This window comes from Dromaius novaehollandiae, chromosome 3 (assembly GCF_036370855.1).
Source record: "Dromaius novaehollandiae isolate bDroNov1 chromosome 3, bDroNov1.hap1, whole genome shotgun sequence".
In the NCBI taxonomy this organism is placed as follows: Eukaryota; Metazoa; Chordata; class Aves; order Casuariiformes; family Dromaiidae; genus Dromaius; species Dromaius novaehollandiae.
The window spans coordinates 35,441,716-35,467,715 of record NC_088100.1 but is presented as its reverse complement, the minus strand read 5'-3'; the positions used below and the strand labels follow the sequence as shown (position 1 = coordinate 35,467,715).

The 26,000-nt window shown below is 39.5% G+C and overlaps 1 protein-coding gene across 2 annotated transcripts in view; it reads right to left on the bottom strand.

Moving 5' to 3' along the window:
* SENP6 (SUMO specific peptidase 6) overlaps nucleotides 1-18,537 on the bottom strand; it is an 81,861-nt gene extending 63,324 nt beyond the window's left edge. For both annotated transcript variants that reach the window (XM_026102273.2, XM_026102274.2), the window contains exons 1-2: nucleotides 17,878-18,537; nucleotides 677-770 (exon numbers count right to left, since the gene is read on the bottom strand). In XM_026102273.2, the coding sequence (XP_025958058.1) occupies nucleotides 677-770; nucleotides 17,878-17,929 (146 nt within the window). In that variant the 5' untranslated portion in view covers nucleotides 17,930-18,537. The remainder of the gene's footprint in view (nucleotides 1-676; nucleotides 771-17,877) is intronic.
* Nucleotides 18,538-26,000: the final 7,463 nt, after the last annotated feature.

Genomic DNA, 26,000 nt, shown 5'->3' with positions numbered 1-26,000 from the left:
TGTATTTATTTCTAAAAAAATAAAAAAAATAATTTTTAAAGGAACAACATTAAGATTGAGAAAACATACCAGTAACAATAAAATGTTACAAGGACAGAGTATTTATGCTAACTACACACATCAGATTTAAACTTTGCTAGAGATCCAAACATATTAAGTAAAGAAATAAACCATCAGGAAACAAAGTCATCCTTAACTTTATCCTGTGAGATAAACACAAGGCAGAAAAACCTACAGTCTTTTCAGCTCAGTTTCCCTTGATGTAGGCCTACAGTTATTGAAATACCTTAGTCATAACTGTGAGGTAATGAATAGTATCATCACTAAAACGAAAAACTGAAATTGTTCCGGTACTCTGCCTTTCCATTTCCTTTCTTTGCAGGTTAACATACTTTTTGTGTTCCTTTGACTTGTACTGTAGCTCTGAAGATAATCACGACACTTAAATTTATTGCACCCTATGTTGTAAACCCCATGATCACAATGAAATTTACATTATAATGCAATTTTTATATGGAAATGCTAGTTAAAATAATCACTTCTTCCAAAATATTTTTTCTTAATCACTGAAGCTTTTACAGTATTATATATTGTTGCTTACTAATAAATTACTAAAAGGTATGTCTTTATACATTGCCACTTATACTTTCAAAAGCCTAGACAAAAGCATTCTTACTCTTTCTCTGTGTCTCCTTCGCTTTCTTCAGCATGATCAAAGCTCCAATTATTTTTAAAACCTCCATCTCTCTTGGATTGTGATCTATCCAAAGCTGAAATGAGAACAAGTTAAGTCTTGATTTCAAGCAAAGTTATTAATCAACGCAAACTAGAGGAGTAAACTATATGTATGTATTTTCCCTAGGTATTTACTCTGTCGATGTCAACATTTAACTATTATTGGACAATGTAAGTTCATCAATGCAGTAGTGACTCATTTTCCTAAATAAATACAAGTATCTGTCAACATCTTGATTACTAACATAACTGGTTATTATATTATTAAAAATTATGAAGTGAGGCAGCTTTACAAGGCTTTCGACCGTTTTATCGACATCTGTAAACTAAAGGTTTCCTTGGTGGTATGAACTATACACACAAGCAGAAAGACTCCTCACATTCAGTATTTAAAAGTCTAATACCCAAACACAGACTTAATTTTTCCATGCAAAAGAAATAGCTGATTTTAAAAGTCCCAAATGCAATTTTAACATAATATACCTTTTATAATCCAACATCTGATGCTAATCTGAATTAAAGTCTGATGCCAGCTGAAACTGATGCTAACCCTGCAATTAAGTAAAAACCTGGACACCCTGAGAATGGTCATACTACATCAAATCACAGATCCATCTCCTGCTATATCCAACAAAGTGGAGATTTTCTCATAATATGATGGTATTGTGGGTATTTTTAAGCGACAGAGATCCAGAACAGGGAAACAGCAATCATTAAGGCATGGCACTGTTCACCTAAGCCTTAATTATTGCAACTAAGAGCTGCCTCACAAAAATTCTGTATGACAGATTAAGCAGCAGCTTAAATTCTGGTGTAATTTGTGTCTTGTCTCATTATGCTTTTCTCTACATAATTGGAAATACATTTAGAAATCATGAATGCAACCCTATGCTTTGCTACAGAAAAAATATGGTGGCCAACAACAGTCATCTAGGGAACACTATAAAAACAGGACACACAGCAACATTTACCACACATGCAGCCTCAGCTTTCAGCTGCTTGCAGCTACCAAGGACTTCTAAGCCAAAGGTAATGTTTTTGCGTTTAACAGCCTTTGCTAGATTTGTTTGCTTCACAGTTGCTTTTTTAATCAGCATTACTTTATAGAATCAACAGCATCCTGCAACAAATAGTACCCTGACTTAATTATACATTATATGAATAAGTATCTCCTTTTGTTTGTCCTGATTCAACCTGGCATCTGCTGATCCTATTTGCTACTCCACTCCTCTGGTTCTTGTATTATGGGAAACGATAATAAGCAATCCCTCCCTATTCACTCGTGATTTTATAGATCGCCATTGTGCTCTTCAACAGTCATCTTTTTTTCCAAGCTGAAAAACCTTAGTTTAATTTTTTCCTCACACAAAAGCTATTTTATACCATTAAATCACTCTCAATACTCATCTCCAAACTACTTTCTGTAGTTGCACTGTATCCTTTCTGAGATGGAGAAGAGGGGAACCAACAGTACAGAATACTCAAAATGCAGATGGGCTATGAATTTTTACAGGAGCAGCATGACGTTTTCTCTTCTGTTCTCTATTTCTTTCCTAATAATTCCTAAGACTGGATCTGCTATTTTGACTGCTATGGAGAACTGCACTGACATTTTCATAAACCTATGTACTATAATCCCGTCTTCTCATTCATGATTGGTAAAAACCAGTAGAGTCAATCTTTCCATACACAAATTAGGACAGATCCTTCTCCCTCTTATTACTCTTTCACTCGCATTACTTTGCACTTACCTACACTGAATTTCATGTGCAATTTTAACCCACGTAACACAAATCCTGGATATTTCCTGCATTTTTTGCAGTAAGTACCCTTTAGATTAACCCAAGTAAAGTTTGTGATGTCAATAAACTTTGTCAGCTCATTGCTGAGCCCTTTTCCTTAAAACTGTACCAACCCTAACACAGATCTTTTTGGAATTCAACTGGCTACCTCTTCTATCAACCAAATTGACCATTTTCCCCCTCTATTTGTTGATGCTTACTCCTTATGGGGTTTTCCATTTTATCCAATGGCAGCTTAGCTTCTCTGAGCCTCTGGTAAAGGACTTCACAGAGGGAACTATTAAGTTAATTCTGGACTTTATTATCATTTCCACCAATTTGGTTTGTATGGTCATAAAGCTCACTGACGTGAAATATCCCAAATACCTCCACGGTCCTTTTAAAAATCTAGTATCTTACTAGCTATCTTCTCTACTTGTAGTAGAAAGATGGTATTAACCAACAAGTAACATGCTACAGTCAATAGCTCTCTTATCCCTGAGTTCTTCTTACAACTTACATTTTTAAGTTTAATCCACCAGCATTTTTATTCTTCCCTATTTTCCTCATTTGGACAAAATTTCAACTTTAAGAAGGATGACTTTTTACTTCAAGTATCTCCCCTTACACTACTCTTCGGCTATGTCAGCATTTTGGGGGCCTTCTGAAGTCTCTCTGAATAAGCAGCATGCATTTGCTCTAACCTTCCAATATGGGGTCTTTATATAACTCCCAAGCTGTCAGGACCAGAACAACATACCTCTTGTTATTTATCATTGTTCTGGGGGTGATGATAGATTATTAGCCTCATGAAGTACAACTTTTCAGATGAATCACTGGAATACCAGGAGAACCTCCCGCCTCCCCAAAATATAACAGTACAGGCTTCGAGGTTCCTATTTCAACACATCAAAGCTTTCACAAGTCCTCAGTCTGCTGACAGAGCATTTCTTTCTCTGTCTCCAAGAAAGGGCCATCCTAAACATACAATAAAACTGCTGATAAAAAGTTTGCAAGCATTTTTACAGGAGCTAATATTACAGGAATAAAGTGTCCTGAAGAGTCTAGAACAAAGAAAAGTATCAAACAACCATGCGTATACCTAGAGATATGTTACTATTAGACTAGCTGACGTAACTGCAAAAAAACCTAGTTACAAAACAATACAAAAAACAAAAGTAAACAAAACTCAGACCTAAGGACTTTTTCCAGGTAGATCTTTTTTCAGAACAATATAACCAGGGAAAGAGTAAATTATACAAGCTTTATCACACAAATGCTTAGACCATTACAACATCGACCACCTTATCACAGATACCATGGCATTCAGGAAAAAGGTAAATTAGTTTAAATACACTTACAATCATTCACTTTATCCATGCAAACTCACGTTAAATAAAAACAAATCTTACTATCTTTCTAATCTGTTGGTCAGATAGAGTAATCACATATTACTGGTAAGAGAATATGAGCGCTCAAAAATCTGACTCAGAAATAATTTGCTTTACATTCCCTATTGTTTTATTATTCTGTCAGGTAGGCTTCCAGGCTAAATAGCTTTTTATCTTCCAGTTTTGATAGGAGCAGTTCTAGCAGGTCAGCTGTTTAACCACAGTGAGGCTGCATTTTCACATTTTGAAGCAAAGCAGCATGAGCTGGCTTATGCACCCCTCACTTCCCACAAGCTGCTGCTCTTTCCTCCTGTCCTGCACCCTGCATATGTCAGCACAGCTGTTTCTTCACCTAAGAGCAATCCTGGGGAAGAAAATGGATTCAGCTGAAAATAACTTGGGGGGCAGGGGGGGCAAAAAGAAAAACCAAACAACATTAGAAGTTCTTTCAATCAGATCAGTTCCCCGCTCTGTTCAATCACACTACCACACTGCAACTGTGCCAGTGCAGCAGAGGTAAAGAGCATCCAGGAATAGAGATTGTTTTAGGCATTAATGATACCAAAGAAATCTGCATGGATCCCAAGCCTAACCTACATTTATAGGTAAAGATTTACAGATCTACTGGTTAAAAGATGCTTCAACTTTCCCCTCCCTAAATTTGCTGCAGAAAACCTGTCAAACTGATTTCCAATGATAGAAAGCAGGGAGCAATCATAAATTGATAGTGAGATACTACATGAAGCATACGGGCAAGTTCAGTGGTAAATTCTACAGTATCTGTTCATACAAAGTATGGACACTCCTTTACACATGAAGGCAATTTAATTTCTTAGATATCTGACACAAAGCACCCTTTCAAGAATGTTACGTCAACAGAAAGCCAATGACAAATACAGAGCACCTACTCCTGGGCAAACAGAATGTGCAAAGAAAAAGCATTTGTCTGTAGTTGGCAGCATTGGTCTGGAGTCCAAACACGAAAAGCATCTGCATTTTCAGAGGCAAGATATTTTTTCTCAAGGACTCTCATACTCATCGACAGTGTTGCATCTGCAGTACAGAACACGGCGCAAATGGCTGGACTCAAAAACACAGAGCTGCGTAAGTTTGATCATTTGCCAAAGTGTGCTTGACATTTTCTGTTTACTACTTTATCTGAGAAGTATTGAAAACCAGAACTAACAGAAGTAGATAAAAGGAGAATAGTTCCGAAGTGTAGTAAATATTTTCTTTACAATCTCCTTAAAGGTTTTTCTAGTAAGACAGCAGTGGTAACCATACAACTGACAACTAATGTTTTCTTGGCCCTTTCCACTGATTCTCCTAGCAGAGAAGTAGAGACATCCCCCAAGGATGCTGCTGATATGGTAACATCAGTAAGCAATGCAGAAATACTTCAAAACAGCTTCAAGTACCTCAGCAGCAAAAGGAACACTAAGGAAAATGTGGGCCCACTGCTCAGTGAGGCAGGGGATATAGTGACAAAGGATACGGAAAAGGCTGAGGCATTGAATGCTTTCTGCTTCAGATTTCACTGGTAAATTCTGCCCTTCAGTCTCCCAGTTCCCCTAATCTACTAGCAGAATCTGTGCAAATGCAGCATCACTGTTGAGAAAGATACCGTTAGGGAACACTTAAGCCAGCTGGACATGCCAAAATCCACCGGACAAGACAGGATGCACGTAATGGTGCTGAGGGACCTTGATAATGTCATTGCTAGACCACTCTCTAGCACCTCTGAAACATCATGGCAACTGGGAGAGGTTCCTGATGACTGGAAAAACATCACACTCACCTTCAAGAAGCAACATGGAAGATCTGGGGAACTACAGGCTAGTTTGTCCCCAAGAAGGTTATGGATCAAGTCCTCCGACAAGCTATTTCCAGCTACATGAGGACAAGAAGGTGAACAGCCAACATGGATTAACCAAGGGCAAATCATGCCTGACTAACCTGACTGCTTTCTACAGTGAGAGGTCTGGCTGGGTGGGTAAGGGCAGAGCAATGGGGGTTGCGTACCTTAACTTCAGCAAGGCCTTTGGCATGGTCTCCAATGGGGTCCTTACATCCAGCTTGGTGAGATATGGACTGGATAGATGGAAGACAAGGTGGGTGGAATATTAGTTGGACCATCAGGGTGAAAAGGTGGTGACCTTCAGTACAAATCCAACTGGCAGCATCCCTCAGGGATCAATACTGGGACCAATATAGCTCAATGTCTTGATTAATCATCTGGATGATGGGACCCAGTGCACCCAGCAACTTTGGACCCAATACCAAATTATGGAAAGCTGCTGGTACACTGGGCAGCTTTTTCAGAAACACATGGACAGGCTAGGGAAATGGGCCAACACTTCATGAAGTTTGAGAAAAGCAAATGCAAAGTCCTGTACCTGGGCTGGAATAACACCCTGCAGCAGTACACGCCAGGAACTGACTGGCTAGGAGGGTCCCAGTGGATAACTAGTTGAACATGGGGCAGCAGTGCACCCATACCGCAAAGAAGGCCAACGGCGTGCCATATCAGCAAAAACATAGCCGGCAGTCAGGGGAATGGACTCCTCCCCTACATTTGGCCTTTATGAGACCATACCTGAAGTACTGCATTCAGTTTTGGACTCCCCAGAATGTGAAAAATACTGACACGCAGGAGCAAGTCCAGTGAAAGGCTGTCAAGATGGTCAGGGGGTTGGAACACATGAACATACAAGGTAAGACCAAGAGAGCTGGGTTTGTTCAGCCTTAAGAAGGTAAGGCCGAGGGAGACCTTGTTGTTGACTCTGACTACCTAATGGGAGGGTGTAGAGAAGACAAAACTAGACTCTTCACAGAAGTGCAGTAGAAGGATGGGAGGCGACGGACACAAGTTGGAACACAGGAAATTTCAACTCAATATAAGAATTTATTTACTTTATACCATAAGGGTGGTCAAGCACTGGGGCAGGTTGACTTGAGAAGCTGTGGGGACTGAACAAGCTCCTAAGCAACCTGCTCTAATTGGGCTTGCTTTGGGCAGGAGGTTGGTTCCAACCCGCGTGATCCAACCGCCAATCATGTCGCTTCCAACCTACGTGATTCTAAGATAAAACTAAAAACCAGCGACTAGTTGTAGGTGCAGACCTTTAACAAAGGCAACTGCACCATCACCACAAACACTTCCAAAATCATGTACCTGAAAGAGTCATTTGCCTTATTTTCTTTCTCTCAGTAAGTCTGCCACCTACTCGGTCTTTCTGCACAAATGAAATAACTTAAATAATCTTAAAAGCAGGATCCAGGAACAGATGAGAAGGAAAAAAAGAGCAAAAAACAAACAAACAAGTGATGTTTTCATCTCTAGCAGTAAGACTTTATTTAATTCTCTATTTATGTAAGAGCTCTATTGCTAGACTGGAGATATGCTAAAAATTCAGAAAGGAAGAAAAAAGTTTTAGTTTTTTATAGGAAAATTTGGAGGACAGGTTAGGATAGACTAGGGACAATGTCTGCACTGCAAATTTACTCCCAAAATATGAAGAGGGTACAAAGCTAACAAGTCACTTCAAAGAAGATGCCATGTGGCTAAAAATTCTAGAATGTGATTTCTGTGGCAAATCAGTATGTGAGGGTAATCACACCTAATCTCAAATTCTGAACACTGGAAGAGTTTATAAGTTAAACAAAACGAAGCAAGAAACCTTACAGTTTATTATGCATCTGAATTGCACACTTCTGATTTTAGACCTATTTATGAACTGCAGGATCCATCTTCATAAAAAAAGCTAAACTTGTGCAACTAAATACACAGCAGCAATAACCAAAGAGCAATCTACTTTTAGAAAATGTTGAAACAGTTACATATAGAATAAGATTAAGAACCTGACCTAAGTAACTGAAAATTATGCAACCAATACTGAGAAGGTCTCCAGTTTTGGTGCAATAACTGGAACTTCACATTGAAATAAAGTACTACATCTATATAGTAAAAGGTGGGGGAAAAAATCAAGAATTTTTATTATTTAACACTTGTATATTTGTCCCACAAACTTTTCAAGAGGATTTAGGACAGATATTATCTCCTCCATGAAAACAAAAAAAATTGAAGTCCAGAAAGGTTCATGACTTCTGTAAGAAAATAACTGGCAATTGTAGAACAGAAGAGGAAACTCTGGAATGTAATTAAAGGAGAAAAAAGCAAGATATTTTGATGCTCTCAATTGTTCAGTATTTACCTGAAATAGACAGCAAAGAACACCCAGAAAAAAAGAAAGCAACGATAAAGAAAAAACTCAGTAATTTGGTCAAACAAAGAAGGCAAATCTCAGAAGAACTTGAGCAGGGAAAGGAAAGAGGATAAAAGAGTTATTTAAACTCTAACCTGAGAGAAAAATTTGCATTTGCCTTTCAGTAAAGGCCAAAGACCTGTTTTTTCCCTATTCTTTGTGACACTGGCTGGCTATCATGCTCCTGTAAGATGGCAGTCAGACAGATCAGACTGCTGATATGGCTGAAAAGTAATACAGATGAGCTCCGCTGAGATTTTTTTGGAGGATTAGTTTTCTGCCAGTTTAGCTGCTTGAGCCAGCTGACCATGCAGTCATGTAAGTGCCAACACTGAGTCAAGCAAAGCAGTCGAGAGTACTGTCTCAAGGAAGGGACGCAGGGCTGTCATTCAGAGCAGCACAGAGCAGTTAGATACTGTAAAACCCTTCCTACAGCTGTGCTGGTGCAATTACTTGCATGGCCGTACAGTACAGCGCCACACATGGGGACTGATCCAAGTTAAAAATGACCCTACAAGCACATATACAGTCACAAAGCAAATAGATTCTGTCTGTTAAGGGAAAACAAACAAGCAAACAAACAACCCCCCAGAGAAATGCAACACAAACACAGACGACAGCCTCCTGCTCACACTAGATACACTACATACCTCCACTCCCTTTGCAGTGGGAGACGGGCAATGCCATGAGTCCAAGGGCCAGCTGGGCAGACATCTGGTGGCTAATCACCAAATCAGCTCTCCAGGCTCCACCGACTAAACTAAAACCTTAGACACCTGTATTTAGGTATCTTAACTTTACTGAATCCCACCCCACAAAAGGTGCAAGTAACACTCGATGGAAAAATTAAGCGCAAAGCATAATGGAAATAACCCTCTCTATTATATCTACAAAAATAGTACATATGTACATTTGTACATATTATATGTACAAAAACTACAAAAAAGTTACTACAAAAAACTTCCATTAGTACAAAAACCCTCAACACAATGATATGTGTGCACTTTTCTCTATACAGTCACTACAGAAAGGGATTCTAGCTTGTTTGCACTACTTAGTCTTAAAGCATATACATTAATGGTTTCAATGGCGCAGTTTAAAGCAATAGAGTATTATAACTACATTATCATATTAAAAACACAGGAGTCTTTGCAATGGAAGTATCAAACTTCGCCAGGCATAACAACAATGAGCTTCAGGAACACTGACAACTGTAAACTGCAGTATACTAGAATTCAGTAAACAGCCTTTATTTTTAAAGAGTCAAAAGAGAACTTTAACATCTATGGAAAAGCAAGCGGTTTCTCAGTAATTATTTTTAAAGGCAGTGAAGATGAGGAAGTGCTACTGGTCACATGATATTTAAAACTGCAAAATAACATCTTAGCCTTGGAACTCCACCCGATCACAAGCCTTGTATTTGAGAAACATCACTCAAAAGACAGTTGAAGCAAAACATCCAGCTTTTGAGAGACTAGCCTACAGCTGGAGATGAGCTTCAGCCATTTTCAGCCCAACATGATACCACACTTACCCTGATCAAAAACCTAGCAAGACCCATGAAACTGTTCCAAGTTTCTACCAGTCCTTTCCATTACAGGCACAGAGCTTCTTCCAAATAAGGAGCAGTGCCTTCTCCATCTAACAATTTTGCTAGATGACAAAGCACGTTTTGATTATATGAGTGAGAGAGATTATTTTCTGGTATCCACCAGGTAAAGATTCAGCTATTACATATTTGCATTATGGCAATATACAATCATAATTAGCTGGATCACAGTAGTCCAGAAGTCCATTTTTGGAAGAAGTTTATTCTTAATTGTAAGTGATCCTGCACTTTTAGCGGTAAAGTCTGGTAGAAATAAAATTACAACAGTCTGTAGTAAGTGTTCCCAGAAGAAATGAGCTTAGAAATTACAAATGCAACTGTAGATATGAAACCTAACATCCACTGCATAGTTCAGATTCTCATCTGATGGGCTTTTGAATAACCTTTCTGTTAGACTGCTGTATTAAATTCTCTCATCAGCAGGATATTCATATGTTGCTAAATGAGCCATGAAAATTGGACATGCCAAACAAACACAGTATTATATCCTACAACATTAATAAAAATACATCAGCAGTATGAATTTTTGTATAGCAACTCTATGGCACTGAACAAAAACATTTTCACGATAATAACAAATATTCTTGCAGCTGTTTCTTGTAGACAAAGATTTCTACGTTTAATATTAATCATGTCATATAGCATTATGTTTTACTATGTCAGCAAAATATCACCAGTGTTTACTATTCCTAAAACATCTATGTGGCAAATATATACCACGGAGAATGCACTCTGGCTGTAGCCTATATGGTCAGAAAGTCGGAGAGGGCGACAGGAAGATTTTGCACTGAGTTTCTGAACCCTCATTGCTCTTTATGTAAACATTGAAGAATCACCCAAAATAAGTTATCCCAAATTCAATGTCTTCCACTCCAAGTTACTCTTTCAGGAGAATTACTGGGATAAGCATTCAAAGATGTTCCCTTGCCTCCTGCAGCACTTAGAGTACTTGCTCATTAACAAAAACTTTTTAAAAGCCTGCTGACCAACTCGAGAAGAATAACCACAGCCTGCTAATTTATTTCCTCCAATCTTCACTACGAAGTAGCTCCACGCAGAAGCTAACCTACTATTTAAAATACTTGAACTGCCCTGGGCAGAGTAAAGCTGCAGTTTCACAAGAATATTTATTCTGAAGTTTAAGTTACATACTACAACTTAAACTGACCTAACAGCTCACCAGAGAGATGAAGGGGAGATGTCCTACTCCCCTCAAACGCAGAGTCTGCCTGCCCTCCTCAGTCCAGTCCTGCTGTCCCAGCTCGTGCGCTTACCCTTCACTGAACGCAAAGTTTGGCAAAGTGCCAGTCTAGCAAGAACGTGCACAGTAAGTTCAATCTTTTTGGCAAAAGACTGGTAAGGCCTGGGATGGTGGATGATGTGGGACCCACCACGCAATCCGCCCCATGGGGCCCGACGCTGAGGCTAGGGAGTCCCTCAAGCAGGGCAGCTGCAGCACCTAACTCTCCCTTCCAGCAGCTAACAACGTTCTCCTAGTCCCTATGCCCAAACCAGCTAATAATTTGGGCTCCCTCTGCCTGCATGGCTTAAAAAATAATTGGCATGCAGCTTGACATTCAAAATGGAGTTTGCAGCATAAGATAAAAGCAGGGACTTTGCAATTTCATACAATTCACTGCTCTAAGAAATCTGTACACACAATTTATCATTACTCTGTACAAGACGAAAGTATCACATCAAAATAATTTTACTGTTCTCTGGACAGTTTATTTTGAAAGAATTATTTTCACCTTTGATATTTCTGAGCTGCAAATTACTTGGGTACATTAACTACAAGACATCAGTACTTATGTTTGTACTACAATCATTTTAACAACTAAATACCGCCATATATCATTAGAATACAATTCTTTCCTCAGATTATTTAGACAAAAGTTATTCAAGCAACAGCATTTCCTAAATGCTATTTCTTTAGCTCATAGCAGACATAACATCATAGATAAAAATAAAAACAACTTCTGAGAAGTTATTTGCTCTTAATCATTCCTGTTAGTTACAATACCCAAATAACCAATACCCATTCTGTATTCTGATTTATACTAGGCTGTAATTCAGAGACTGGATTCCCTTCAGCACAATCTCCTGTTTTATGCAGGGAAATTACACCATAAGAGAAAATTAAATAAACTTTCAGTACATTTACTATATTCTATTGGAAGTACTCAAAAGACATTTCAGGAATATATGTATGCAGTAATGAGCTACTAAGTTCTAGTTATATCATGTTAGTAGTTCTCATAAAAAGCTTCCATCCTATATGTTTGTGTCACAGGATTAGATGGTGATTTAATGAAAAAAAATTACACAGCTTTATTCCAACCAGTTATTTAAATAACTGATTATCTTTTCCACATGTCCTAAAGGAAAAGAAATTTCTTGGCCTCAGCAGGAGAATGAAAAACACTTTGTATCTTTTCTATCTTACATTTCAGAAGGGTCAGGGAAATGGATAACCAGCTAATTCCTTTTGTTTTATGATATCCAACAACACAGGCTGCTGAGCAGCTACTAAGAAAGTGCCATTTACTCCTCTGAACGTGCAAACTGACTTGGCCAATACAGGACACTAACTTTGAATCTACCACAGCACAAAACCGATGTTAATGCTCCTGAAGATTAACTTCACCTGGAAATATTTTATGTACTCTGCTGTTAAACACAAACAATAAGAGGAAATTTGTACAGAGCACAAAACAGATTAAAATCGGATTTTTTTTAGGTAGTAGTGTTCTTACATAGGTTAAACTAAATAGGTGCTAAACCAGTGGCAAAAGGTGGGGGAGGGGGCAAATCTGCTTCTTCCCCATGGAAGTGCCTTTCAGAACAAGAAAGAATCTACAGTTGTCCCTTCTCTCCCACCCCAAGTAATTTCTCCCCTATATCTCTACAGCCTCCCCACCACAACAGCTCCATTTTTTTTTATCTTGTTCTCCCAGCCTCCTACAATACCTGAAGCTATCCTGCATGATCTTCCACTCCCTTCTCCAGGACACACAGACACACACACACAGACACACACACACAGACACGCCTGCATACGCTCGCTCTCCTACCTTAGCAGCAAACTGAACAATGCTGAGGAAACATGGATGCCTTCGCTTCAGGGGCACTAATTTTGATTTCACTGCACCAGAAATGCAACCAAGTTTCACAATTTCTAGCTATTTATCTTCGCGATCTCTACTCCTCTAGAAAAACAAAGGGGTTCAAAAGCAACTGGTGGGCTGGGAGGAGACAAGACGACAACAAAAGATGACTCACAAAACCCTCACATGCTTACAGGACAATATTTAAAAGTGACTGGTAGTAGAGTTTGGTGATCAGTCTCACATTACAGGATCTGCCAGAAAACAAAACACCTTGACATCCCTCAGCTGTGTCTGTAAAAAACTCTGTACAGAACTCTGTACTAAAGGTGAAATGTAGTACGGTACTGAAATCCATGCAGCGTCTTCCAAAAACAAGTCATAAAAGCCAAAATTGTTGTTGAAACAATAACAATAAATAACCCATTATGTGTGTTATTCTTGCACATAAAACAGATGCAAAAGACCAAAAAATCCAAATAAGCTGATGATAAGAGTATCAGTGCAAGCAATACATTTGCAAATGTATCAAGGCATACATTAATGCCATTATTATTTATATCACTACTAGTATTTTTATATTTATATATCTATTTATAGAAAGAAGGGTATAAAGCTGTCATTAGGAACATTCCTAATTAACTTCTTTTTTTAAGCCATTAAAAGGCTAAAAAACCTACTGACAAAAAGTAGCATTTGCTACCAAATCCAAATGCCAGAAAACGATGAGTAAGGCCTTCCATGCAAGATAACAGAGTCATGAAAGAGTCACAAATTTCTCACTTTCAGGTAGAAAACTACTCTCAAAAAGACAGAAGAAAGTTGCAGAACATATCTGGACAATGAAGGGACTGACGGAGACTAGAGAGGAATCCAACAACATAAAGTAAAAGAGTCTGAATTATGATAAAGACATGGAAGAACATGAATGATACTTGAGACTTCCCTCCCACTTGGTCTCAACCTAACACATACCTCCAGTAGGAGATAAAAGAAGTGTCAGACACTGGTTCAAAAACAAATAATTACATTTCACTGTACAGAGAAAAATAATGAGTAGAGTCATAGCACGTGGAAAATTTTCAAGGGTTCTCTCTGAATACAAACTCCACTCTGCCTTCCTAATTTGTATTATTCATGCTGGAGTTTCTCAATAACGTGAAAAATAAAAAGCAGGAAAGACCGACCACCACGCTTAATGGTAACCTCTACAAACTAATATATACACACACTATGTATTTCTGTGCCACTCCAGAATCTAATCTTTCTTTAAAAAAATACAGAAATCAACCGCCTTCAGTTTTGTGAAGACAATTCTTTACACAGAATAGAAAAAACAGAGAAGTCTTCCAGAGTTGTCAGGCAGATAGTTCTAAAGTTTCTTCTTCTGCTGTGAATGAGTAGTCCAAATAGTTTTCACTATTATTATTAGGAAACCTGTAGCCAAGTAAACTGAATGAAAATTGAGCAAATTCCTGTAGTGATTGCATGGAAGTCTCCCAGCAGCTCTGAAGGTACGGACATTCCTTAGAGAGGAGGTCCTCAAAAAGAAACTTCAAAATTAGTTTTCTGAGTATCACTACTGCAACCAGCAGAAGACAGAAAAGAAAACAGGAAGAGATGATATGTTTCTTCGTTCTTCTGGAGGACACACACATTTAGGAATACTCCAAAGTTTGCCCGCTATCTATTGTGCAAACATCATGGAAGAGAAACTTTAAATCTAAGATTGAAAAAAGGTGACAATCTCCTTGCTGCTCAGTAATATCCGAAGAGCTAGAATATAACAAGAGTTCCCACCATTTTTCACAAGGATAATGATCAACAGCCCTACAGTAAATATCAAACATTTCCCCATCCTAAAAATAAAACACAAAGATAGACGTTTCTTTTTGGATTAGGTCTGGCTATCAATTAAAAAACACAGGAATTCCCGCACATGTAAAAATCTCTATTCGCTAGATCTGTGGTTCCGCAAATCAGGAAAGAATTCCCATGCAAGAGGGGTACTTTGTTAGCACGAATTTCTGCATACTCTGTCCACTACTTTGAAACGTTACTGGAGCAAAGTACATTCAGATTAGGTTTAATAACAAAAAATATGATATCTTTCATAAGTCTTCTGTATTTTGACAGTCCTGACATTTCAAGAAAAGTAAACATGCTAGTCAAAAGATCAATGTGTATGATACATAGCAACATGCTATAAGCTCCAGAAGGATAACAAATACAGCTTTAAAGGGTCAAACATTACAGCTCTAAGGCCCTTCCTCACATTCCCCATAAGACCTTCTACATAACACAGCATAAAAAAAATCACAACACATGATCTGTTATACAGATAGTATAGAACTGCTATAAACTGAATACTGGTACATATAGTTATGTTGAAGAACAGCATTACCAGAAAGGCAATAGACAAATCACTCAAGGAACACTTTTTTCCAGAAAGACCATTTTGTTTTTATTGGAGAATAAAATAAAAACATTAAAAGGAAGCACTTTAATGACAGCATGACAGCCATATTTCTGAACAGTAACTTCTGTTACACTAAAGGAGAGAAAAGCAGTATTTTAATGGACAGTTGAAATCAAATCCCAAAATCTGAAAAACTATCACACTCACAAGCAATTAATTTAACTGTATGTCTTAAGTCTGACTAATAAGCATGACATAAGCATGACAGCACCAAAAGTTTCTGTGTACATATATATATATATACACACACACACACACACACACACGTATATATTTTAAAATTACAGTTCCCATTACATTGAATTCAGTTATGATGATAGAACTAGTATCCCTTTGGTATATAACTTGTTTGTTTTGCAAATTAATGACAGGGATGGATGGCGAGAGTTCTTCCTCTCTCCTCTACCAGCCTTTAACATAATACTCTTAAAAATACCAAGTAAACAATTTGTTAGTTTTTGCTCACACACACTACAAGACAGTCTGTGAAATATACTAGTTATAGATATAACACCAGACTCACAGATTAATCCTCACCTTGCAGTACAAGTTGCCACATTTCCTACTCTGTACATTTTTATCCCCACTTTTGCCCAAGTTATACTTGTTTCACAAGTCTGACCCTCACAAGTTTGTCTCAAGTCAGACCTTTGGTAATGGCGGTTCTAACATCCCAGGCTGATCTAATATGCTCTTATACGTTTCCAGATTACAGATTGCTAAGAAAAACACATACACATCTTCTGAACCTCTACTTTCTCCTGTAAAGTTAACACCCCTTAAAAGAACCTTTTAAATAGCATTTGAAAGCCTTCTTTTTCCTTTGGTTCAAACCAGTATGAAGTTACTCTGCTCTTACTAGATCTGCTATATGAATACCATCCCACTTGGACTTGGTCCACCTCGAAAACTTTTTGCTACCACCGTCCACATCAGGTTTCTGTCACACAAGATTCCTAACACACACACACACGCGTGCCCACTCTCACACTCTTATGTTCTTACTGTTATTAGTCCTAAAATTGACAAGCCCCCAGACAACAGGAAAGCAAAAGACACTAACTGAAAACTCTGTCCACTGATTATCGTACACCAAAACTTCCAATGGGAATGCTACTGAGTGTCAAGTCGATATCACCTTTGGAAAGAGATCTCAAAAGTAAAAAGGGGGGGGGGGGGGTAATGCACGTATGCATGTACTGCACAGATATGAAACCTATCTTTTGTGAGCCACCTGCCCGAGCAGTGTGCAGGCAAGGGGCACACAAAAGACAGCAAACAGCCCTCACCCTGACACTTCTCATTCTTTTAGGAGGGCACACAAACCTCACTATTTCACTCCGAGAGAGTTCAGGAAAAAAACGAGGCGTTCACATGTTACCACTGCACACTTTAAAGACAGAAGGGAGGTAACATGACAGGAGTTAGTAACCAGAAGCAGTTTGTGAACATCAGAATTTCAGATTAACTGTTCAAAACAAGCAGTGTTTTGTTCACGCAATACTTCTAGCCCAGAGCCTCTAGTAATAAAGCAGAAAACCCAACATCCCACAGCGACAGAAACCTGCAAGCGGTATGTTCGGTATAACACAGGCGCTACAAAATCTTCAATACTAAACTCTGTTATCCCCAACTTGAAAAACTCCACTTGTGAAGAGTAATTTCATTATTGTATTTTTTCTTCATAATCATAATGGTAAGGATTTAGCATACTATTTGCCTATGTCAATAATCTATGTGCTTACAGGAATTTTGCAAGACTGCATTAGCAGATTTTTTTAAAAAATCAGTTAAACTGTAAAAGCTCAACAGTTAAGTATATTCGAATTTCAGTATAAGTTATAATTAAGAGCTTTATGGAGACAAAAAGGTGGCACGCCAAAACACAAAATCACTCAAGGTTTTATGAACGCCACGGGTCCCTCTCCGCTACAGCTGATAGCCTGACCATCATCATAGTAACACAAACGTAAGAGTGAAATCCCCGACACATTTTAATCCCGGTCGCCAGGCTCTCTTCATCCCGCCCTCCGCAGCGGCGTTTCGCAGACCCGGCGACCCTTCCCGCCGCCGGGAGCGGGCGCAGGCCCGGCCGGGGCCTGGGCGCCGCCGGCGCGGGGCGGGCCGCTCCCGCCGCCTCACCTAGCGCCAACCTTGCGCCGCCGCGGCCGCGGCCCCCGGCGCCCAGCCTGCGCCGCGCTCGGCCCCCACAAAGAAAACAGGGCGCTCGCGCAGCCCGGGGAGCGTTTTTAGGAGAAAGAAAGAAGAAAGAGGGAATCGGGCCACCCGCAGTAACCCCTCCCTCCAAAGCAGGTCTCCCTCCACCAAATGCAGCCCCCCCGGCAGCACCCGCCCTTCCCCCACCGCCGGGCACCGCTCATTGTCGCCGTGCCCGCGGGACCCGCTCCCCCCGAGGCGCCCGCCCCCGCTCCCCGCGCCGTGCCCCTCGCTGCTCGCCCAGAGGGAAAGGCAGCCCGCGGCCGCGTCCCCCCGCCCCGCCATGCACGCACCTTCCAGAAACAGGCTGTCTCTGCAGCCGCCGCCGCCGCCGCCGCCGGCCATCTTCCTGCCGCCGAGCCCGGCCGCCTCACTCCATCGCCCGGCGAGGCGGCGGGGCCTGGCCCTTCCCCCGGCCTGCGCGCTCCGCCGCCCACCCCCACTGCGGAAGGCTCTGCGACCCGCAGCGGCGGCGCCGCCGCCGAGGCCCGTCCCTCTGCTGCTCCCCAGTCCGCACGCACCGCGGCCCGGGCCGCGCTGCCTTCCGGCCCCGGGGCGGGAGGAAGCGCGGCAGCGCGCCCGCTCCTCCCTCACGCTGCCCGCCGCCGGCAGCCCCCCGCGCGGGCGCGAGGCGCGCCGGGCCCAGCCGCCGCCGCCGATGGCGCCCGCCGGGGCAGACGGGCCTGGCCGAGGCTCCGCCGGCGGCGCCTGCGAGCGCACGGGCAGGGCGAGGGGAGGCGGCGCGCCCCGCTGCCGCCCCTCTCGCCCATGAACGGCGCGCCACGGCCTCGCTAGCGCTGCCGGGCGGGGACCCCCGGCTCGGCCCTTCCCGCGGGGCGGCCCGCCCGCCGCCCGGGCGCGGCGCCGCTGGCTCCCCCCAGCCCCGAGACGATAAAATGGCCGCAGCGGGGCTGCGCGTGGTGGCGTCTCGGCGGCGCCGCCGCCGCCGCTCCCCCTTCACCGGATGGGGGGCAGCGGCCGCCTCTCGGGGGCGAGGAGGTGGCCCGGGCTGCGGTAAATGAATGAACTTCCCAGAGGTCGGGAGGCCTCTGCTCGGGGGGACGTGGCGGCCCCGCCGCCGCAGCCCCAGCCACGGGCAAGGCCGGGCAGGGCTTGCGGCAGCTTACAAAATTCCCCGTGGCCCGAGCAAGGTTGGTTTGTGTTTAAGCCCAAACTTGAGGTTCTGTAAACATGGAAGTGACGTGTCGGTCACCGTGCCTGTGCAGAAGGTGCAAGTCAAGGCCTTACATGGATTTGACTTTTAAAATGAAAAAAACCCCAATTTTCAGCATTTAGGCTTTTATAGTTTTGGAAGCTTTCTTTTGAAACCTAAAATACCTCAATACCTAAAACATACAACTGAAAGCTAAATTCTGGCAATCTAGCATTAGGGAAAGCGATAAAGTTTCTCTTCTTGGGCAGGTTCCTTCATCTGGGATTCCGCTAACTGCACTTCTACTACAGAGTTAGGGAATTTTTGTGTCTGATTTAAAGTTTTAAATTAGAGTAAAGTTTCTAGTTTTAAAATGCTTGTAATCCCTGAAAAGTGAGCTTACAAAACTCCAGTGAGGCTCAGGAGTGTGTAGACAAGTTCTAAATGGGGTAAGTTCAAGTACCCAGAGCCTAGGAAGGTTAAAAAGTAGGTAGGTGAAAACTCTCCTAATTTTCTAATTGTTTTCATTCCTGAATTTTCCCTATTGACACCAACCCTATTCATAAGCAAATGTGTTTAAAAATCTTTCCAGTGAGAGTGCTCGATTGCTACACAAACAGGTATAAATAAGAGAGACAGAATTCCAGGCCTGGAGGAAGATGCAAAGATGGTAAACTGCTCCCTAATCCTGTGTAACACCACTAGAACTAATGAACATTTATAAAGAATTCAAAAAGTTTGAACGGTGCATCTCCACAGCAAAAAGACTTTTGCTGAAAGAGCAATCGCAAAATATTCTCACTTCATTAGGAATAAAATGAACAGGATTCAACGAGGAAAGAATCAGTGCAAGTTGCTTATACTAAAACTGGATGTTAACAGAAACCAAACATCAGAAAACCAAAGAAACAAGAAGGAAATCTGAAGTCTCACCTTACAAAAATATTCCATTGTGTCTCAGAGGGGCATCATCTGGATGGAAGGGTTTATGGGAGGGTCACAATGTTAATCCGCAAAACCAAGTTTCTGTTGGCAGTTGAGGCCGAACTGCTTACAGCCTACCTAATTCTTCATAAACTTTTAAAAAATGGGGGGGAGGGAGTTTTCTGAATTAATGTTTGATACAGTGGTGTGTTTTTGTTTATTGAGCAAAGTTACCAAATGCAACTTCATAGTCTTGTTTTTAGTGAGCTGCAGCATGGTATATATTAAAATATCTTTTAAAGAATAGCTCACAAGTGAATAAATTATCAATATTCAACTGGGTGTATGGCTGATTTTGGACTTTTTTTGCATGATAACCTTACATTTATTATAAAGAAGAGCTGCCCCAAATTATATCTCACTGCAATGCTTTTTGCTTTATTTTAAAACTCTTGAAGGCTACAAAATAATAGTATGCAGTCTAATCTCTTGTTTATTTGACTTTTTTTCATTAAGCTTTTATGAGTAGTCCAGTCCCTCCTTTAGAGGTTTTCATTAGAGAAGTTTTCATCTTTTTATTTGAAACATATTTGTGAGGGAATGCAATACCAGTGGCACTCAAGTTTTACAAAACCTTTTCAGCATCCTCTTAGCTTTGCTCAAAACCAGACAACTTTTTCCATGTATAGGAAATAACTGAGTGATCAACGAGAAAGAGAAAACCAGCATTCCCCTTCCTGCCAGAGGAAGTAGTATAGAATTTGCTGGGTTTCCTTTTTCTTCTCAGTTGAAATGTTAATTGTATTCACAGAGTAAGAGCCCAGGAATGAAATACATTAGATTGTTACTTCCTGGCCTCTAGCAACTGCTAGAAGTTGACTAGTCCCACTATGGGTAGCTGAGAATCCCAGGACTCTGAAGATCTTGAATTTGCAAACACTTGCATGTGTATAGCGCTATTCACAGAGTCCTGCATAGATTGAAAAGCTGATGACTTCATTAGGCAATGACGTGTTCTCTAAGTATTATTATTTCACCCTGGAAATCTCATCTTTCTGTCCCTTCCCACAATTAAAAAATTGTTTTGTTATTAAGAAAAATGTGACTTAAATGATTCAGTACTGAAATGATGAATAAAAGTAAGTCTTTTTTCTTTGGATTTCTGATTCTTTCTGATTACTTCTTGTTTTGTCTCTGTCTGGTAAGGTTAGCCAACAAAAAGGGGGGCTACTCTGTGGACACTATTTCCTCAATTAGGTAATAAAATGGAATTGGGATTACAATTTTGCAGCTTTGGTAGTTGTGATAATATAGGTTACTTGATTTTCTTTGCTGTTACATAAGTCCTGTATAGAGGTTTAATGGAGTTAATTTATAGGCACCTTGGATAAAAAAAAAATGTTATTTGCAACCTATGAACCCATTCTACAGACTATAATTCAATGCTTTTTAACACTACTTCTTTTCAGAAAATGACGATTATGGACTATAATTATTTTTCACTACTTTCTACTGTTCTTGGAACTGTTCCTTAAAATATTACCAGTACGGAGTCTCTGTCCTTTATTAAAAAAAAAAATTCCTGCTTTCCTTGTGACCTGATGTCTGTTTTTCTCTGTGAATTTTTAAAGCAAAATCAAATCTATTTCTTGTTCTTACTGTGTCACAAGCAATTAAAACTATCTTTGCCTGATATTATTTCCAGAGAGCTCACATAGTGTAGTGAACTCTTCAGGAACATTCCTAAGAGGAAGAGTACCATTCTTCTTTGTGTTAGTTAGGATTTCTAACAACACATCAAGATGTGGAAAAGTTTTTTTGTTAAGTTTTAATATCAAAGATAGCTTGCACAGTAAATAGTAAATAATTATGGGTTGTATAAGGTCCTCAAGACCTTATTTTGGTCTAACATATTTTCTTAACTCTTTCCTTAAAGGAACCCTGGTTTTTAAAATCTGATCGGCCTACCTCAAAATAAAACACCATATAGTGCTGTTGGGGAATAACTATAATAAACAAATACCCATTAGCTTTTCTGTTATGTCATGAACATTTTGAGAATAAAAATCCTGTTATTTGTTGCTGTGGCTGTTGCTTAAATATCTGTTTCATCCTCTTAGCCACTGCTGTACTGTAACCATTTAAACAGAAACAATTATGATTTAAATCTGTGAATTCTCTTGTAGGACTGTGAGACCAAACAACTGCTGGGCTACAAAAACATTATGACTCACTAACCGTCAAAGTGAGATTTAAAGACATAAAAGACTGATTGAGAGATATGTACAATATCATCAGGAACAATGCAACATTGGGTATTGCTTTAGGAAGTAACCCTTTCTTTTTGCAGGATCTGTGCTACACCTGGAAGACCCATTTTATCTAGCGGGGAAAAACAATAAGATTTGGTGTACAGCCGAGAACCATTATATCACTGTTTGGTATATAGTACCACTCCCAAATATAAGGATTATAATTAAGATCATAGAAAAGGAAAAAATGTGTAGAAGAGGATCATTTAAAATGTATGCATGAAGTCTATGAAAGAAGAAATGATCATTTATAAATCAAATGTAAAATATCCCATCTAAAAAATTTGGCAAAATCTTGACAAAATTGGGAAAATCTATATTTTAATTATTCCTTAATAATGTATATCACATAATTATTTTGTTACATTTTTTAGGCAAAGATTGATTTTTAACTAAAGAAAAATGAAACTATAGATAATAGTTTGTAAATATTAAAGGGGGAACACGTAAAAGGCTCCAGAGAATACATCAGATTTGAAATGTTAAGATATAGTTTCTAGTGTATATTCAGAATTTTCTTTTAAAAAAATGTCAATATATTTCAACTCACTTTATCATTTTTGCTGTAAATTTCCTGAAACAACCCTGTTGGTAATCTGAAACAAACTTTTCTGTTTTGCTCATTTTTTTATTGTGATATTCTAATGGAAGTATGTTTTTGCCTACAAACTGATCAAATATATTTATTGATTGCAATCCAAACTTTAAGATTAGACAGCATTATAAATTTGTTCTAGTTTGTCCTTCAGCAAAGCACTTTGATCATCATACTTTAAGAGAAGAAATTTTAACTGATTTAAAGAGGCAGAAAATAAAATGTTGCATTTGTTAACATAAATAGTATGGCACAGTCACAATACTCTTAACAAATAATAAAAAGAATAAAAAATAAAAAGAATATAACATGCACCTAAAGGTTAAAATATTAAAATCAAAAACTTTGTAATCAGAAATTATGTATTGATTCATTCTAGGCATATTATGCCTAAATCAACTTCTAAGCTATTTTTAAACACATTTAATACATACTGAAACTTTCTTCATATTAAGCTATATAGACATCACTCTCACAATCGCACATTGAAAGAAATACATACTCTTAAATACCAGCTAACAAAACAGAACTTGCAGATGGTCTTTTTTCATAATGATCTCACACCAATCAGAAAATGAAACTCTGGTTTATGGCTGAAATCTTTGGAAGTTCTTTGTCAATAGCTTCATTTTAATTTGAGTAGAGATATCCAATTTAAACAAATATATATGATAAACAGAAAATACCTTATGGAAATTGTTTCAGCAGGGTCACGCATGTCCTACAGGAGGATCACCTTTCCCCTATCTGTGTTTTTAGATGTCTATCTATATAAAGTTTTAAAAATATTTAGGGTTCAGAGCAATTAAGGCAATCTTTTAGCAAAAGTTATTTCCGGTTCTATGTAGGTATCTTCTGTATGTATCTGAATCATGTTTATAAAAATAAACTACAACCAGGGCATGTAAAACATCGAGTGTTAATCCATACACATACCAGCAGAAATATATACTTAAGCAAAGAAAAAGGTCAGGTTTGTATATGAGGGATTTTAACCCTAACCATAGTGAAGGTAGAAGCTAAGCATCACCGCATCCTACCAATAGTCAGTGTGCATGACTTACTGCCTTTCTGTCTATGCTGCTGGCTAAGACACTGCATTTCTTACAAATCCCCCTTCTAATCGGAAGAACCTCTGAAGTCTCTTTCTCACTGTACAAAGGGGATTAGAGATCTGGGCTATGATGATGGATGTGCTTCTGTCTGTGTACTTTAGTAGTTAACTGCAGTACTGTACGCAGTCTCATCTGTAAAGTGGAGCCAATAAATGCATACATCATATGTAGAAATATCCATACCGCAAAGAATAGAATCCTCACAATATAGGATTTGAAAGATGTAAAGGGATCATTTAGTTTGTCCTCCTGCACAGAGTCAAGTTGTAAAGACTTACAATGTAATTGACATATGCTCTTAAAAATCTCAGTTTAAGATGCATCTCCCCAGAGATAGTGTATTAGAAAGTTATTTTTTTCCAATATTAACCTAAATTATCTATTCTACAAGTAAGTTGCTTCTTGTTCTACCTCAATCAGAGTTCACCCGGCTCTTTATAGCAACTTTTATATATTGAGAGATTGCTGTCATGTACCTCCCTCAGTCTTTTCTCTTCTACAGTTCCTTTCTTCATTTATTATTTTTAATCTCTCTGGAGTCTCTTCAACTTGTCGGCATTTCAAAGTGGGGCATTCAAAACAGGATGCAGTACTAATGTAGGTCTCTCCAAAGCTGAGCAAAGCAGAATGATTGCCTTCTGTTTCTGGCATACCACATTTCCCTTTAATGTATCCTAGAATATTTTTTCAACAAAATCACAGTTAGTTCATGGTCAATTTGTAATCCAATATAACTCCCAGATCCTTTTCTGTAGCATTGTCCCCTAGCCAGCTATATATCATTTTGGATTAGTTCATTTGATTTCTCCTGAAGTGTATGATTTTGTACTTGTCTTCACTGCATATCATCTTGTTGATTTTAGATCATTTCTCTTATATATCTAGATGATTTTGAACTCTGATCGTGTTCTGTTAGGTGCTTGCAACACTTGCGGTCTGGCAGTGAAAATAGCTAATAGAACTATGGCTAGGATAAACCTGTGTAGAATCAAGTACCTCTCTCTGACTGTCAGTGATTCACTGAGTGTTCTTTTTTTTGCAACCTATTTCTTAGTTCATTTTAAGAAGTCACACAGGACAGTGGCTGAAGTCTTAGCAGAGTTAGTATCACCTGCATTCTTTCCCTACTTATGCTGTGCGCCAACTATTCTACTGAAGATGAACAAAATCGCAGTTTGACTTCAGAGTTTTCTGATTATTCTCAGGAATAGCAGATAGGAACACCAAGTCTCAGAGAGATGCAACACCGTGATGTCTGTGTAAAAGTCCAAAGCTCTTGCTCTTCTCAGTCTTTCTCATCTCATCCCACAGAAGCAGGGATGTCATTCTGGCCATTATTTCTTCTGCCAAAAGGATACGGATGTCCACTGTTATTTTTGAAGATGTCATTTACATTCTCTAATAGAGGTATACTCTGACAACATAGGTCCATATAAAATATTCTATTATACATGTAGCAGTTGCCAAATGGTGGAATATGTGTTTGGAAGGCTCAAGGCAAGATGATGTTTTCTCCAGAACTGTATGGATAGCCAAGCTATCCCCTGTATAGTCACTATGAAATCAGAGGTAATTTTTTTTTTCATGGAGTAAAGCCTAGACACCGATGGAGTCTGTAGAGACCTTTGACTGGTGTAAGCAATATGGGCCCTGAGACAGGGAGGTTAAGGAAGTTAGGGTTGGCTCATGTGCTCACAGTTACGCTATACAAGGAAGTTTTAGTGGGAGGGCATGTGCTAACTCAGTGCTTTATGAGTTGTGCAGTAGTTGGTAACATGTCCCAGTTTATGAAATGGCTTATTGCAGGCATTTGTTTTAACTCTCAATATTTTCTAAGACTTCATACTCTTTAATAAATGTCTTAGCGTCAGTCATTTTCTATCCATCTTTGTGGAATCATTCTAGGCATGGCATCCTTATAGCATTAGCCACATCTATAAAAATTAGATGAATCTTGTTGTCATTGGTGTATTATTGCTAAGGGGTGCCAGTAGGTCACCTTCTTCTTCAAGCAGTTGCATGTAGCTGTTGAAAGTAGGAGACCAAGAAACTGGGAGACATTTGGATCAGGAAATAGCTGCTACTGCTGTCCGGGTCCTTTTAGAAAGCAATCATTGAAGCCCCTAAGATAACATATCCATGTCACGTAAGAATGTCTTTAATATCCCTGTTGCTTTTGTCGAAAGCTAAGATGATGTTAATGACTCTGAGCATAATTACTGTGTGATTTGCTTGCATATTTTGACAGGAATGGATTAGACTGGTTTGGTGTTTGACTCTTTTTTCTGTTAAAATGTCTTGAGAGGGGCTTTGATAG